Below are 16008 nucleotides of genomic sequence, written 5' to 3'. Positions count from 1 at the left end.
ACACAAAGGTTAACACAAAGCTAGCGACTGCACCATAACTGGTTGAGTAACGATAGAAGACAAAGAATGGCAACACCGATCGTACAACGAGGTTAACTAAGGGCTTAAAGACAAACGTCCTGGTTCTGTGACGATGTCGTCAATATTGAGCTACAAGTCCAAACCTAAGCTGTGGGCGTCTACAGTGTGATTGGACTGATGCTAACCCTTTACATCGTCTGTAATTCACCTGTGAAGTCCTTATGGATTCAGAAAATGTCAACAGTAACTCCGAGCTCAACAGTTTGCTCAGGGAAACTTTGACGGTATGATAGTCTTGTTGATTTTTCATTTCTGACCCTGTACCATTTTCTTCCCAGGCACAAATAATAGGTCTTTGTTTAGTACTATACCCTCGCAGTAACACATTCATTTCCTACCTCATAGATTCAAACCTGTGATCACAGCACAGTCACCTTTAATCCCTCAATGCTGATGGACTGGAGCTTAATCAAGGATCCTGCAGCTCAGATCTGCTCACATGAGACTGATTGGGTTGTTTGATCGATTGTGGAGCTGCAGCATCAAGTTTTCATCCCAACTTTTGATTATTTTAGTCTTCACGAAAGCTTCCCTTCCAAAAAGGTAGGACAGGACGGGTTTGGTAAGTAGGGTAACATCTCCTCTGCCCGCTTCTGAAACAGATTCTTTCATTCGAGATGAATAAGCCTCCATCAGGGAGTATCACGTTCGGTGTGATGGTGGCCTCGGTAGGAGCCGGGCTTTGTCAGGAGTGAAGGGACAGAGTGAGTAATGTCTGCTCTGATGACTCTTTTAGAACCAGATGTAGGAGGTGAGGTGACTAAATATATACATGTGTCCTCACACAGCATCTGTAACCAAGAGGTTTCTAAATAAAGCACAGGAAGACGGACGCAGTCATTTCACACGGAAAGAACCGGTGATGTAAACTGATAACCAGCCATGGTTTCAATTTGAATGGCACCAGGGATTTTTTGTAATGTAGAACTTATTTTGACTGATTGCATCCATATGACTGATGGATGTTTCATTTTCAGTTAATACAAAAGTGAAAGAGTTGTGTTCATCAAGAGTTGTTTTAGCCTGTGAAGCTTTGTCCACTTCGTCCACTTTTAGTTGTTATTTAATCCCGCCTACAAAAGCTTTGATTGGTTGATGGTTTTCTCCAATCAGAGAACACAACACCACACCAGAGAAGTGGTGATTCAGACGTCCATCACCAGGATAAGAACTTGGGCTTTCATCGAGTTTAAAACCGAGCTCAAGTTCTGGCATCTCTTCAGCTTCTCAAACCTCAGAAAATCTTTCATTTGTCTTTCTCAGAAAATGTTTCTACTCCTGGAATTTACTTTTCAGATTGATTGATTGATTGATTGATTGATTGATTGATTGATTGATTGATTGATTGATTGATTGATTGATTAGTGATTTTAGGGAAATTCAACATAATTACTGAAATTTCCCTTGTGCAGATTCGTTGTAACTCTTTTTTTTTTATCTCTGGTTGAAGAAGTTCTCACCGCTTTGACCTGATGTTGACCTGAGCTCTGAAAACAGCTGGGTTTCCAACTTCACTGCTTTAATTAACACTAAACCACCCGTCATTTGTTACCAAATTTCGGTGTCAATGAGTAAATCACATCAGCACTGGTTAACCAGCCAGAATGCAGCATGCTTGGACCGTTATAGGATGACTCTAGCTCTTTATTTCCACTAACACATTTGAGTAAAACTAAAATGAGTACCATGTTATGTATTGTTTTTGTAATGTAGTTATAAAATGCATCTGATCAAATTGATGTACAAATGTATAATTGTGAATTGACTGTCAGTTTCTTTTGATTGTGGTTTTATTACTCATGGATCAGATCCTTGAAGTTCTGGTTTCACTTCACGTCTCAGCCGCCTCAACTGGAGTTAAGTGCTTCTGCTAATGTGAGAGCTAATTATAAAATTTTTTATTTAACATGAGATGAAGCACCAATGGAAACGTCGGCGAGGCCATAAGACACAGCAGAGGCCACATTTGATGAGTGAGGTGAGCCAAGCACAGTAAGAAACCACCCTGGACGCCATTCAACCACTGATACGATGCACCTGTTGTGACATCACAGAGGTAGCTCTCAAGTTGCAAACCAAGTTTTCCTCGAGGACGAGAGACTTCACTACCGCTATCATTCAAGTTTAAGGGATCTTGTTTTTGTTTTATTTTTGCAGTGTTGTGGCAATGCATTGTGGGATTTCCTGCTCTCCACCAGAGGAACCGCTGCGTGCTTGCTTCCTCCCATGTGTCCCACCTGAACACGGCAGGAACCACAATGCTGCACGAGCAGAAACAGAACCGTAACCTTTTTAATGTTTGCGTGCTGCAGCCAAAACTATCGCTGCCTATTTATACTGAGTGTGTGTGTGTGTGTGTTTGCACATGTGTGTGTGACAGAGTCTGCGAGCTCCAGATTCCTGAATTTAAAGAGCAGCAGCAGGATGTCGCTGATTCATTCAGATCAAAATGAAAATACAAATTATGATTCCTTTTGTAAATAAATAATAATAATGATAAAATATCTATTCTCAATTAGAGTAAATATCATTTTTGTGTCTTTTTCTCCTGCAGGTCTGATGAAGACTGAAGAGGCGGAGTTGATAAATAAAACAAAAAAAAAAACAATCTGTCCACCTGCTTTACTCTGCGTCATACAATGAACAGCTGCTCCAGATGTTCTGGTTCACACTGTATCGTGTTATTTAATCTATTAAGGTTAGTTGAGTAATGATATGTAATTATAATGTTATTACAGTAATAGCTTTCGCATTAGACTCCAAACAGTGAGGACCGTGTGCAGGTTTTGCTCTGCAGTCGCGGCGCAAATTACAGGAAGAGCAGAATTTAATCCATCAGCTGCATTTCGGGGTGATTTATTGTTATTATCATCATTATTATCATCCGGGGTTAATTTTTATTTAACTCACCTGAGAAATATAAACTACAACCAGCCGCCCTGCTCCGACCCGACAGCCGAGACTCAACAAACTGCAAATAAATCAACCAAACGATGAATAAAATCCACAGGTCGTTTATTCACCATGATATAGCCTAGTCAATGTACTGTGGAGCACAGCGGATTTGGTTGTTGCTCAAGTCAAAAAAAGGACCAAATATTTGTTGAATTAAGATTTAAGGATTTGAAAACGGGATATCTGAATGGCATTTAATTATAAAATGAGTACTTGGGTTTTTTTCTTTTTTTCTTTTGGCTGGAGGTCAGACTCAATAGGACACAGCCTTGTCCTCTGCCAATGATAACAACAACATTCATTCACTTTAACATTTTCTAGACCGCAGAGTGAAATTAAAATTGAAATTAATCTTTTTTTTTTTCCAAAATCCAAACTATTTGCTGAAGAAATTAACTCTTAACAGCCCCAAACATGGTTTTATATCAATTGTTACAATCTAAAGCAAAAAGAAGAAGCAAATTACTGCGTTAGAGAAACTGGAAGTATAAAACATTCGTATAATACAATGACAAACAACAGCTCCCTTTGCAAAGAGAGGACAGAAGAGGTTTGGAGTGAGACTGAACTTAGGAATTATGCGTGGGTATTAAAGGAGGTTATTACATCTTACACCAGCCGTATGTGAGACTAAATTTAAAGAGAGTAAAAAAGGTTCCCGTGTGAACTGGTACTTAACCACTGGCAATTGATATAAAGACTTCCAGAAGAGCAGCGCCTTTGTGTTTTATGTGACCTTGGTGTCGTCGAGGATGAATTTCATTTTATGTTTCATTGTCCGTTGGACAGCGATTTGTAAAAAACCATCTGTTTAAGGGAATTGAGTTTAAGAACCTGGATTTATTCTGGTGATGTGTTGAGTTGAGTCTTTAAGATTTTTTGTTTGAGCAACAAGGAAGACAATTAAAACGGAGAATGTTATGTCCAATTTGTAAAGGAAAGTGAATGCTCTGAGTTGTGTTAAAACTTTTATGAGTTTCTCTGCAGCCATCCTGATTATTGTTGTTGAATACTGTCTTATATGCCGATATGAACAGGATACTATTAGGTGCAGTCAATCAATCAATCAATCAATCAATCAATCAATCAATCAGTCAATCAATCAATCGACCTTGGCAGCTTAGAAAAGTCACCAAAAAACAACTGCGTATGTTCTGTTTCATGAGGAAAAAAGCTGTTTTCTCCTCCTGTTGTATCGCTCTCATCAAACTTGGCGAAGATTGGGATGTTTACATCTATGAATACGTTGTAGTGTTTAATGAAAGGTGATGGTGCATCAAAACGGCAACGTTTTTGGATGTCATGTGACCTAATTGTGAATGCTTCACATTTGCCAAATATTGCTTTATTGAAAAACCTTGTTTGTAATTGAGTTTATGTGTTTTCTTATCACTTTTTTGTTGCAGCTAATGACAAAAATCGTATGACATTCAAACAGCTGTTAAATTTTTACACGGCATACCCGGTATTGGCCGATACACAAGTTATAGTATCGGTATAAAAGTCGGAGATGAAAAAAAATTGGAAGATTTCCATTACTACGTGATTAAAGTTGAAATTTATTTTATTTTCTTGCCTTTCTGTTCACCTGATTACAGGTACAGAGGCAGATGTAGAGGAACAACCTCTGTGCTTCAGTGGGAACATGTGGAGATCTGATCTGCTGAAGTTCCCCTGAGCAAGGCAGCGTCCTCCTGACGTGGAGTCGGGCCTGTGGCGTTACCATGCAGCCCCCAGATGTGAACTTGAGAAAACATATGAATATCAATGAGGACGCTGATGAAAAGGGGGAGTTGGAGGAGGTGGAGGAGGTGCTCAGTGAGCTTTCTCTGGATAAATGAGGGTTTGAATCAAGGTTCAAATTAACGATCCAGACGTGAGAAGGAGGGGGTTCTTCAGCAAATCACAGTTCAGGAGGGGAAGCTAATCTCCCGTTTTTTACCTGATGACCCCATCAGTGCCGCTGGTCGCTCATGTGTTGAGTAATTGAGAAACACACACTGCAGGCTTTAATGAGAAAATAAGCATTCTTTTCTCTCTTCATGAATAAAAATGACTTCTCGCAGATTTAAGAAAAAAGCAAATCTAAATAATATAAGCAGTGATAACAAACACAGCATCTGTTTTTTGAAGTGTTTCGCTCTAAATATGAGACGCCCCGAAAAAAAAGAAAAAAAACCTGACACCTACTTTCACTAGATGATTGATGGCATAAAACAGAAGCAAATTTGCCGACTTTTTTTGTGTGTGTGTGTGTTTTTTCAGTTTTTTTAAGCAATGCTCAGAGTAAATTATGACAAAATGACACACTTTTCACAGAGTGGGGCCTGCAAATGTTTGAAGAAGGAACTTCAGATGATAATTTTATTCGTCCAAAAAAGAGACCTGCAGTGTTTTGGGAATGATCTTCCTTTAGTTTGAAACCTGCACGTTTGATCCAGCGTGCACCGTTACATCCCTGACCCCTGTAAAAACACAAACTCGTCCCGTGCCTGATTCTCTCTCCCACTAAGTCCAGAGCTGAATAATGATGTTTGCACCGTCCGCTGTAGCACCATGAGCATTGTTTTTTTTTTTAAGGAGCTAATCCGAGGCAAAGTGCAAAACACAGGTGTTAGCCTATTTAGTAAAAGTGCATCACTCCTCAAAGATATTGTGATAATGAAGAACATATCACTGTAAAATGTAGATTTTTTTGTGTGAATTGTGATTTTTGGGCTTTCAAAGATCAATGAAAAGGTTAATTTTTCATTTCCCAGCCCGCTACAGAGCTAATGCTAGCAGGTATAGGACTGAAACAAATACATTCCTTATCAATCAAGTCAATGATAAAGCAATATACAGAAGTCTTTACTGTGAGTAGTAGCTCCCAATTTTTAAAAACACCTCAAACTTTCTATTCTCTGAATTTGTTTGAATTTCAATTATTTCTTGTATCTTTTATTTTCAGCATTAAAGGGATAGTTCAACATTTTGACAAAATGGCCCATTGGCCATAATCCCTATACTGTAGTCATAGCAGTATAGGTTCATTACCTTTATTTGCAGCTAGTTTTAGAACCGCAGAGCTGAGCTATTATCTCATAGCGTGGTGAATGTGCAGGTCACAATTTGTCCATGAGAGCATTTTGGAGTTGTTGGTGAGTTTGTTGAGGGAAACCAAGAAATCCCATGAGCCTCCGTAGTGTAGCTGAGCAGCTTGCGGCTCTGCTCCGCCGTTCTAAAAATAGCTTGCACCGACAATTAAAGGTAACAAAACTACTACAATTTTAGCAAAATGTTGAACTATCCCTTTAATTGTATGCCCAGTTTTCATCAGATTGTTCCTGCCCTTCTTGAATGGGCCTGTCTCGTTCCTACATCTGACTCTCTCTGTGGCGTTTCAGCCTGATGAAGCGATGGGCGGAGACTCGACTACAGATCAATGTTAAACTGATTGCCGCGGCAGGGAAACTACAGTCCCCGCTCCCTCCACCTCCAACCCCCCCAACCCCCACCCCAAAAAAAACCAAGGCGACATGTTTGTCAGTGATTGGTTCAGACAGACACTTCATCATTTGGAGGACGACGTGTTTACTGTTGGTTTGTTTACCAGCCACACGGCTCCCTGCAGAGCTGGATTAAGATCAGCTTTCTATACCACTCTTCCTGCAGACAACACGAGCAAAGTCTTACTGTTTTATTTGCATGTTACATTAATATTAATTACTTTACGCAGCGCTCTGCTGACAAGCGCGCTACAACTCTGCTTGTTTTATCTCATCTGCAAAAATAACTCATTTGCATCTCTCCTGTACTTTATTCCTTCTGTCACTGCGTTTAAGTTTGATTTTCGTCGCTGCACAGATTGTATTTTTAGGAACGTGTCATTCACATGTACAGTAAAAACTCGAGTGTGAAATGATCTCCTCTGTTTTCTGCTTTGACCCACGCAGGTTTTCGAAGAAGTCGACGCTGATATTTTTGGACTGACTCTGCTTTTTTGTGCCAGTATTCAATATCCTAAAATTTGGCCTCCTCCTGCCAAAAATTTCAAACAATTACAAGTATTCAGTGTTTCCCCCAGTTATTCTTGGCAGTGTGGAAAAGCCGCTGAAGCAGCACTCAGACCACAGTACTCTCAAACTCCATCATTATTACTGGTAATATTTCTGTTGATTTAAAGGGCCTGCATTGTGCAAAGTGAGATGTTCGTGTCCGATTTTGTTTCATTATAAAGCACGTCTAGGTTCTATATTTACATTGTGAAAGTATAAGTGTGCAACTCATGCACCAAAGGCACTCAGCATGTATTCAAAAACCTGTCTTAAAACGAGCCATCAGGACTTCTGTAACGTTGTGATGTCACAGCAAACCAGTCCCCGCCCACCTGGACCCACCATTCAACCTTGCAGAATTCGGTCTTTTTTAAGTTTTTACCTGAATATGCCTGTATGAATAGTATATCTGAAATCCATCAGCCAATCAGAATAGAGGCTCACAACCTCTCCTCTGATTGGCTAATCTACCTGTTGCTGCCAGGAAGAAGTCAAAAAAAGTATGTAAAACTACACTGAAATAGTTTTTGCTTCTTAAAACCACAACTATCTCCTCTTATGAATCAACAATTCAAATAAAATATGGGACCTTTACTTTTTTCTACACTAATATAATCATTATTTTCCAGTGGGATCAATTCAGGTGATATTTCCTGTACACACAAACAGGGTCGGATTGATTAATGATTGATACAACAGAAGCAATCAAATCAAATCAAAGCCACATCAAATATGGATGCTGTTCAATTAACATCCGACTCTTAATAACCAATACAGATGTGCTCTGATTAAATTAAAGTTTCAAATGCACATATCAAACGTGGATCCTCTGCAGCAGCAGCAGCAGCAGCAGCAGCAGCAACAACAGCAGCAGCAGCGGCAGCGGTTGTGGTTTGACTAATCAATACTACTGTCAGTGACTTAGAGCTGAGTCATGCTACAAGCTCCAGCCCTCAGAGGCACAAACGCACATGTTTTTAGTCATTTTATTGTGCTCACTGACGGCTTCTTACCCAGTTGGAAAAACACCAAGTAATCAGAGCTTTGAGATTAAGAACAAGATCATCTTCCTGTGCAGAGGCCAAGAAAGCAGTAACAAAAATGCCAACAAGTGTGTAGATGAGGCGGACACAGCTGAGCAACTTCCTGTCTGTCAACTTACACAAATAACAATCGGATTATTTCTCGCTCGCCTGGAATGCATGAAATGCCTGATAATGGCTAATTGATCAAAACAATCCTCATACAGATCCTGGACTATACACAGATTAAAAGATTTATGATAATACAGATTTCAATAACCTTAGAGCTACTTTGTCCAACATCTACTCTGATCTCCATGGAAGATTTATTAGATGTAAAACACGAAAAAAAAATGAGCTGTTGTGTGATGGTTTGGATGTCCAGGAGTTTGGTGTTGCCAGTTTTGGGAAAGAAGAAGTAAAATACAAAAGAGCAACAGGAAAAGAGACGGTTAAATCAGAAACAAGCAACAGAGAGTTTAGAGGAGGATTAATGTTTAGGAATAGTGGGTCCAAGAAGGAAAATTACCATACATGGGGAAAAGCCTTTTACAGCAGGAACAAATATTGGTGTGGATTATTTGCACATAACTTTTAAAAAATTGATTTCACAGTGTGTAATGAGAGCTTCTCCGCTGGTGCAGGATGTTAACATGGCAGAAAATATGAAGGAGAAAAAAAAAAGTAAAAAAAAAATCTGAAGCATATTCATCTCAGCAGATTTGCATACGAGCGAAAGCAAAGATCAACCGATGAAATCTGTCAGATGGACGACGTCAAAGTCGGCGCCGAGGAAACCGAGAACACGGAGAACATGGGTGACTTGAAGCTGAGCGGCCGCCAAAATAAGAGCGCGTTCACAATGTGTGGAGGAGTCGGGAGTTAAATGTAGACAGTCGAACTGAGATCTGTGGCGCTCGCTCACGTTCACGCAGACTTCTAGAAATCTAGGACTTTAAATTTCTGACTCCAGCACTTTATTACCCAACTCTAGCACTTTAACCCCTACCACCTGTGCATACTGTGAACCATGATTGTATTGTGTTGTACAGTTTCTGTCTTACCTATGAATTATGATTGTATTAGGCTACTTTCTTTGTTTTTTCTTCTTTTTTATTAAAAAAAAAAGCCCCAGTATACCTGCCCCATGTTTTTAAATACTGTAGCCTACTTATACTTGTGTTTTGTTTCTCTTTCAGTATAGGGGGGCTGTCAATGGAAATTAGCTTTTTCGCTAGAATTTAGTGCATTTACATTTTATATTTAAAATGTTTATTAATGTACATTGTCCCTCTTTATCAAATAAAAGGAATTGAATTGGACTTCGAACCCCCCACCCTCCCAAAAAAAAACTCTCGAACCCTTCCAGTCGACGTGGAAGGTGGGTTCAGTCCAACAGCAGCCGTGCAGATGCAATACAGCAAGTGCGTGTGAGTGAGAGTGTGCGTGTGAGTGAGTGTGTGTGTGTGTGTGCATGTGTGAGTGAGTGTGTGTGTGTGTGCATGTGTGAGTGAGTGTGTGTTGAGTTTCCCAATGAAGAGCTCCAGCAGCGAGGGAGGGTGGACATTATGACACACTCACACACACACACATTTGAGCGTTTCTGACCAGCCCGTGCTCTCCAGTGACTCACACACACACACACATATGAAATCACTGCCACTTCACTCACTCGCACACAACCTGGCACGCTCGCACTCTCTTTCCCAAACACACACACACACACCCACACACGCAGCCTCTCACTATTTCATAAAGCGACTGGAAATACATGTGTGAGTGTGTGTGTGCGTGTGAAATAAAAGCAGAAAAAGAGTTTGTGGAAAAATGAGCCTGAATGTGTGTGTGTGTGTGTGTGTGTGTGTGTGTGTGTGTGTGTGTGTGTGTGTGTGTGTGTGTGTGTGTGTGTGTGTGTGTGTGTGTGCAAGACGCAGCTGTCATGCATGCTTTCTGCATGTGTGTGAAATAAATAGCGGTTTGATAGAGCAACAAAGAGTGTGTGTGATGTTAGCTGTTGCAAAGTGTGTGCACGCATCTGTGTATGTGTGTGTGTGTGTAAGTGTGAGTGCTCATTTCAGGCTCATATAGCCGTCATAAACACCCCGGTCCGAGTGCCACAGAGGGCAACGCAAACCCAGGATGGGGTCCGATTCAACCGCCGCTGAATAATAAAGAAAAACAGGCGTCAAATCGCAGCTTTTGGCAGAAAAAAACAATTATGTGAAGAGACTAAACGGAGAAATAAAAGCTTACAACCGCTGCTGGAGTGGAGTGTGTGTGTGTGTGTGTATGTGTATGTGTATGTGTATGTGTTTGTGAGTGAGTAAGTGAGTGAGTGGGGTGGGGTAGGAGGGTAGGGGGGGGTTGTGGATTGGGGTGACAGGTCAGGTGGCAACAGCAAATCACAGCTGCATTTCCCTAGGAGCCGGCAAAATGTGTGTCAAAGAAATAGCAGCGTGTCAGAACAGGAAGAGGAAAAGCGAGAGAATGTGTGTGTGTGTGTGTGCAGAAGTCTCCAAGCGAGGAAGGGAAAGCGCACGAGAGCTCAGTGTGTGTGAGCGTGTCTGTCTGTCTCTGTGTGTGTGTGTGTGTGTTGGCGTTCGTGACAAATAAATAGCAGCCAGAGAGCAAGCGAGCGAGCGAGTGAGCGCGCTCTGATTTGGAGACTGGCAGCATGACTGACTGATCCCTGCATCCATATCATAGGATTAAAAAGCCTGACACGGCGGCAATACAATAGCAGCAAAATATGAGACAAAAAAAAAGTCGGTCAATGGAAAAGGAAATGTGATTATGAACCAGAACAGGCGAGAGGGAGATAATATTAAAAAATCTGACACACTTTGAACAAGAGCCATACAGTGCAGCAGCAGCGGTGGTGGTGGCGGCTGGGAGGAGGTGGATGTTAACTGTCACCGGGCAGTATGGAGGAAGGAGGAAGAGGAGGAGGAGGAGGGGGGAGGAGGAGGAGGAGGAGCTGCCGCCAAATCCGAGCCTCTCCGATGATTTCCCAGAGCCAAGACACACTTCAGTCACACTGTCAGGGATGTGGTGTGGGGTAAAAAACCTGCCCAAATCCAGTTTACACACCTGTTCGTCTAAGCCTGACAGAAATCTTCCTCCTGCACGTCCTTCAGACTCTGTCTCAAACTTCAAGGGAGAGGGAGGGGGTGAGGGGAGGAGGGGAGTCACGCGAGGACAAGAGCCGGGATCTCTTTGTTGAAAATATTTTCACTGCCTAAAGGGAGGTCACAGGTCGTTGAGGCTCTTTTATTTTTATTTCTATTTTCTTTCTTTCTTTCATTCGCAAAAAGCCACGTCACTGCATATGGCCCAAACCGACTCGCGAGGCACACCTAATTATTCATGTTTTTATGTAACAAGATTTGGATAGAAAATTGGGTCGGTGAACATAACTGAGCCTGAACTGGGTGAACTTCGGAGAGAGAAGAGGAAAAGTTTGATAATGAGGAGAATCATGAGATAGGAGCAGCTATTGCGGTATATGTATGTATAAATATATGCGCCATACTGGTGTGCAATATATCAGTAAACACACACGTTTCCTTGTGCACAATGTGGGTCAACAACACACCAGCTATAAACCAGTTTGTCCAACAGTCTTGTTTCTATATGAAGCAGCTGAAACCAGATGATAAAATATCAACTTATCAAGAGAAAATGAGAAAAATTATAAAACTGATTTAGTCTGAATGTATATAAAAGTGTGTTTCCATATAAATCCATTACAACCCTAACAGTTTTCTTCATAAAGCACTTTACAACACACATACAATACCATCCACACTGAACTGGCAGCCTGTTTCGGTAAAAACCAGTACAAAACCAGTAGAAACCCAGTCTACCATTAACTGGCATGAAGTCAGCGTCTGTTCACCACAAACAGGCAACCAGTCCCTCTCTCTCTCCTTCTAAGCCACAAACCAGCGACAAAACGTTTAACCAGTTAAATAACACGATTTAACAAACTTAAATGTGTCCGTAAATACGTTAAAATCAGAAAAGAACGGTGGGTTTCGACGGAGAAAAACAGTTTAATATCAGCCTAAATGCAGTTGGTTTCTCCCACCGTACAGTAGTACAGTAACATACACACCAACGGTCCGTGTCCGTTCAAAACAGACATTCTATTCTACCGTTAAAGAACGCTCGTTCGAAAAAGCACAGAACCGTTAAAAATTCAAAACCCTCCGTTAAAAACTGACGGTTCGTTTCTGTTAAAAAATCTGTTTTATAAAGATATTTAAAACAAAACACACACAAAAAAAACAATCCGCCGTCAGCAGCCACTGTGTTTCCATACAGCTCGCTGACGGCGGCGGCGGCTTCACCTCAGATGACCCAACCAGCCAGACTGGCTGTCTGCTAGCTGCTAGCCCCGTTTGAACCTAACGTACAGCGGGCAGCAGCAGCGGCAGCAGCAACAACAACACTTGAACACAACACTACAAACCCCAACTGTCACTCGCGTGTCACGAAAAAGAGACACCGGGATTATTTTCTACTTGGGTCGGCGGAGTAAACGCTAAGAAGAGGGAGGTGGAGGTGGTAGTTGAGGAGAGGGGGGAGTGGGAGAAGACGGGTAGCAGAAGAAGCGAGAGAGGGACCCAGCCAAAACAAATGCATTTCCCCCCGACATGAAAGCATAACATCCACAGACGGCAGCCACGTTTCGCTGCTGCTTTGCTGTGTAAGTTAGCGGGTGAAGGCTAAAAGCTAAAGCAGCACTTAGCTTCACCGGGTTGTCCGTCATTATCATTAGCACAGAAAAAAGGGGGGGGCTAACCTAACTGGCTAACTAACGGCTAGCTCCGCTGGCTAATATATTTATTATTATGTGCACTTTCACCGCGGGGGTGGTGGTGGTGGTGGTGGAGGAGCAGGGAGCAGCAGCAGGAGGGGGGACGGACGGCAAAAGTTGGCCAAAAAAAAAAAAAACCGGATGACATTCACTTGTCTGACAACTATCCTCAAAATATAAACCCGAGACCAGCAACTAAAGTTGTCCCTGACAGCAGCAGCAGCAGCAGCAGCCAGGTATGTATCTGTCTTTCAGTTTTTAATTCTAGTTTGGCTGCTGCCGTGGAGGTGGTAGTGGTAGGTAGCAAGGTGATCCCCCCACTCTGAGGCTGTGATGGAGGGACAGACGGACAGACGGACGGTCGGTCGGTCGGTCGGTCGCTAGCAGCAGCAGCAGCAGCAGCCTGGGCAGAGAGAGACAGACAGCCAGGCAGAGGCAGCCAGGCAGGCGGCTAGTCTGGCTGCAACCAACCCCTGCTTTAATAACTTCACTTTTGCGGTCACTTTGGTTTAAAAAAAAAAAAAATTCTCTCCAGGAGTTAAAAAAAAAAAAAAAACGAGAAGTTTCCCTCGTGTCCTACCTGTGTGTAGTCTCCGGCTGCAGGGTGCGACAAGCTGGAAGTTGAATTTTTTATTCCCAGATATCCAGAGTGGTGCGGTGCGGGGCGCATATAGCTAGCGCTGGGTACAGTAAAGATTGTTGTAGCATAGCTAACCTAAAGACAACAGTAGAGAGGAGAAAAAAAAAAAGCCTCCTCGTTGCTCATAGGGGGGATCGACGACAAAAACCACATGATCTTTTACGTCAGCATATATTTGCATAGGATGCCAAATTTATAGTCTCGCGTCCAGGTGACGTGAAAATGTACAGAGAAAGTTTGATTGTGGCGGAAGCTGGAGGACGCTGCTGCTGGCACGGCACGGCTCGGCTCGGGTTGCGGTGGAAAGGCGCAGGCATGTTGCAGCCATGCACCCCCCTGTCTCCCTGCTCCTGCTGCTGCTGCAGCCCTGATCTGCACCGGTCTGCCTGTTTGACGACTTCCAGCAGCATGGGCGTCTGTTCCCAAAACATCACGGTGAAGCCCCCCTCCTCTCCCTCCCCATATACATACATGGAGAAACTTAACGCGCTCCATGGTGAGTTTGTAAACACTTTATAGTAAAGATAGTGCTACTTTTATTCATCCCTGAAGGCACATACTTTCACTTTGATGTATATTCACTTTTTTAATATACATATGTATCATAATTTTTGACAATATCTAACTATGATTCATTCATGTTAAAGTAAAAAAATAAAATAAAAAAAAATGTCCATTTGAAGATGTAAATAAAAATTCCTTAATGTGAAGATGCCAGTATATGATTTTCTTTTTTTCTTTTTTTTTAACACCTGTTTGATCCTGGAGCTGACCTGCTCTGCTGCAGCATCACGATTATCATCATCAACATCATCATCATCATCTTCAGTTCACACCCAAGTGAGAGCGGCTCAGGTCCAGTCTCAAGAAAAACCCTGAACTGGTTTTGATTTGGAAGAAGAAGTGTGGGAATGGGGAAGTTGAAGTTGTTGTGTTTTTTTTTTTTCTCCCTCCCTCTCACCCCCCCACCCACCCACTCACCCCCCCGTTCCTGAGATTGCTGTGTGCATTTCATCAGGCTCATGTATTTTTGATAAATGGGCTTGTTGTAGCTGATCAGATGCAATGAGTGTAGAAACACAACACTCATGAGAAAAGGTGACAGAGAGCGACACCTACAGGCGAAGACCGGAGCTGCAGCAGGAACTCCCTCTGCTTTCTTTATGTTTATCATGTGTTTATTTTTTAGGGATTTTTTTTTTTTTGCTCATTACTGTGTGTGTTGACAACAAGATGTCAGGAAACAAGCCTCTAATCACCCTGAGTGTGTAATTATAATATTTACCACCTATTTTTTTAAGCCGTCACCATTAATTTGAACATATATAACACTGTTGAAATGTTAGTTTTAAGGCATTTTATACAAGATGCTGTAAAAAATTGAAAATGTTTCGTTGTTATATTAAAATATTACATTTTTTATTTAATTTCTTATGTTCATTGGTTTTTAATAATCATAATTATCTCTGGACTGTATTAATATCTGGTTGTCGGTCACGTGTAAAACACCACTCTGTGTGAAAGGTGTTATAAAAAAATAAAGATCGATTGGTTCAGCTCAGTGCAGTGCACACGGCTCATATTTCAACTGGAACCCTATATATCCACGATAAAACGTGACTTGTGTCTTTGTTAAATATGATATAGTTTGATGTTTTTGATTTGCGGTTTTATTTCATGGATATATGTTTTATGTGTTTTTTTGATAATCAGTTGCTGTCTTTTTTTCCTTTTTTTTTTGGAAGCGAGCGCGGCCACTTCCATGTTGTTTATAGGTGAACAAACTGAACTTTGAGCAGGGAACCAGGCAGCTGTCCAGGTGTTTTCCCATTATGGGCATCTCCAGTAAACGTATCAAGACCTGACATGGCATGAGCCATTGCCACACAAACAAAAAACTGTGTACCAGCCAATTTCTTAATTGCCCCTCCCCCTCCAGCGGTAGGTTTTCCTGCTTTGAACCAGACGTCTGCGTTGAGCTGCCAGTCAGGAGTTTATTCAAAGTCACATTCACTCCAGAAACTGCTTATTAAGTAAACTGCTTATTTATGACCATCACAAAGCACAGTGTCTTTATGCTCAGACGTGATGCATTTAGGGACAAGCCGATAAAAATAATACAGGGTCTTTTCAAAATAAGATTGACGCCACAGCCCGAGCCATCTTTGCAGAAGAGTTTTCTGCAACTGGAAGCTCTTGCCAGTGTCTCCAGAATACACAATCAGGTAATGTTGCCAGGCAAAAGTGCCAGCTCTAGCCAATAAGCAGAGTTTTGGCCAACATTGCTTAGCAACAAAAGTTAAAAACTGAACCACTCAAGGCTTAAAATAGTCTTTAAAATAGTAATCAAGAGCCGTCAGTGTCACAAATTTCAGCAGATAAAAAGCTTTGGAGGCAACAACAGCCCAGCCAAAAAAAACCAAGACAGTGAAAAGAAAACTTTTTTCTCCC

The 16008-nt window shown here is 41.7% G+C and overlaps 1 protein-coding gene across 1 annotated transcript in view; it reads right to left on the bottom strand.

Annotated features, from left to right (window-relative positions):
- Positions 1–15207, bottom strand: part of LOC310993753 (uncharacterized protein) — a 115745-nt gene extending 100538 nt beyond the window's left edge. Inside the window, exon 1 of the mRNA XM_083982214.1 lies at positions 13498–15207. Within this exon, the coding sequence (XP_083838340.1) occupies positions 13498–13587 (90 nt within the window). The 5' untranslated portion in view covers positions 13588–15207. The remainder of the gene's footprint in view (positions 1–13497) is intronic.
- Positions 15208–16008: the final 801 nt, after the last annotated feature.

The sequence above is a fragment of the Trachurus trachurus genome (assembly GCF_905171665.1).
Source record: "Trachurus trachurus genome assembly, chromosome: 11".
NCBI lineage: Eukaryota > Metazoa > Chordata > Actinopteri > Carangiformes > Carangidae > Trachurus > Trachurus trachurus.
Note: the sequence above shows the minus strand (reverse complement) of the source record. Positions and strands in the feature narration are given on the sequence as shown.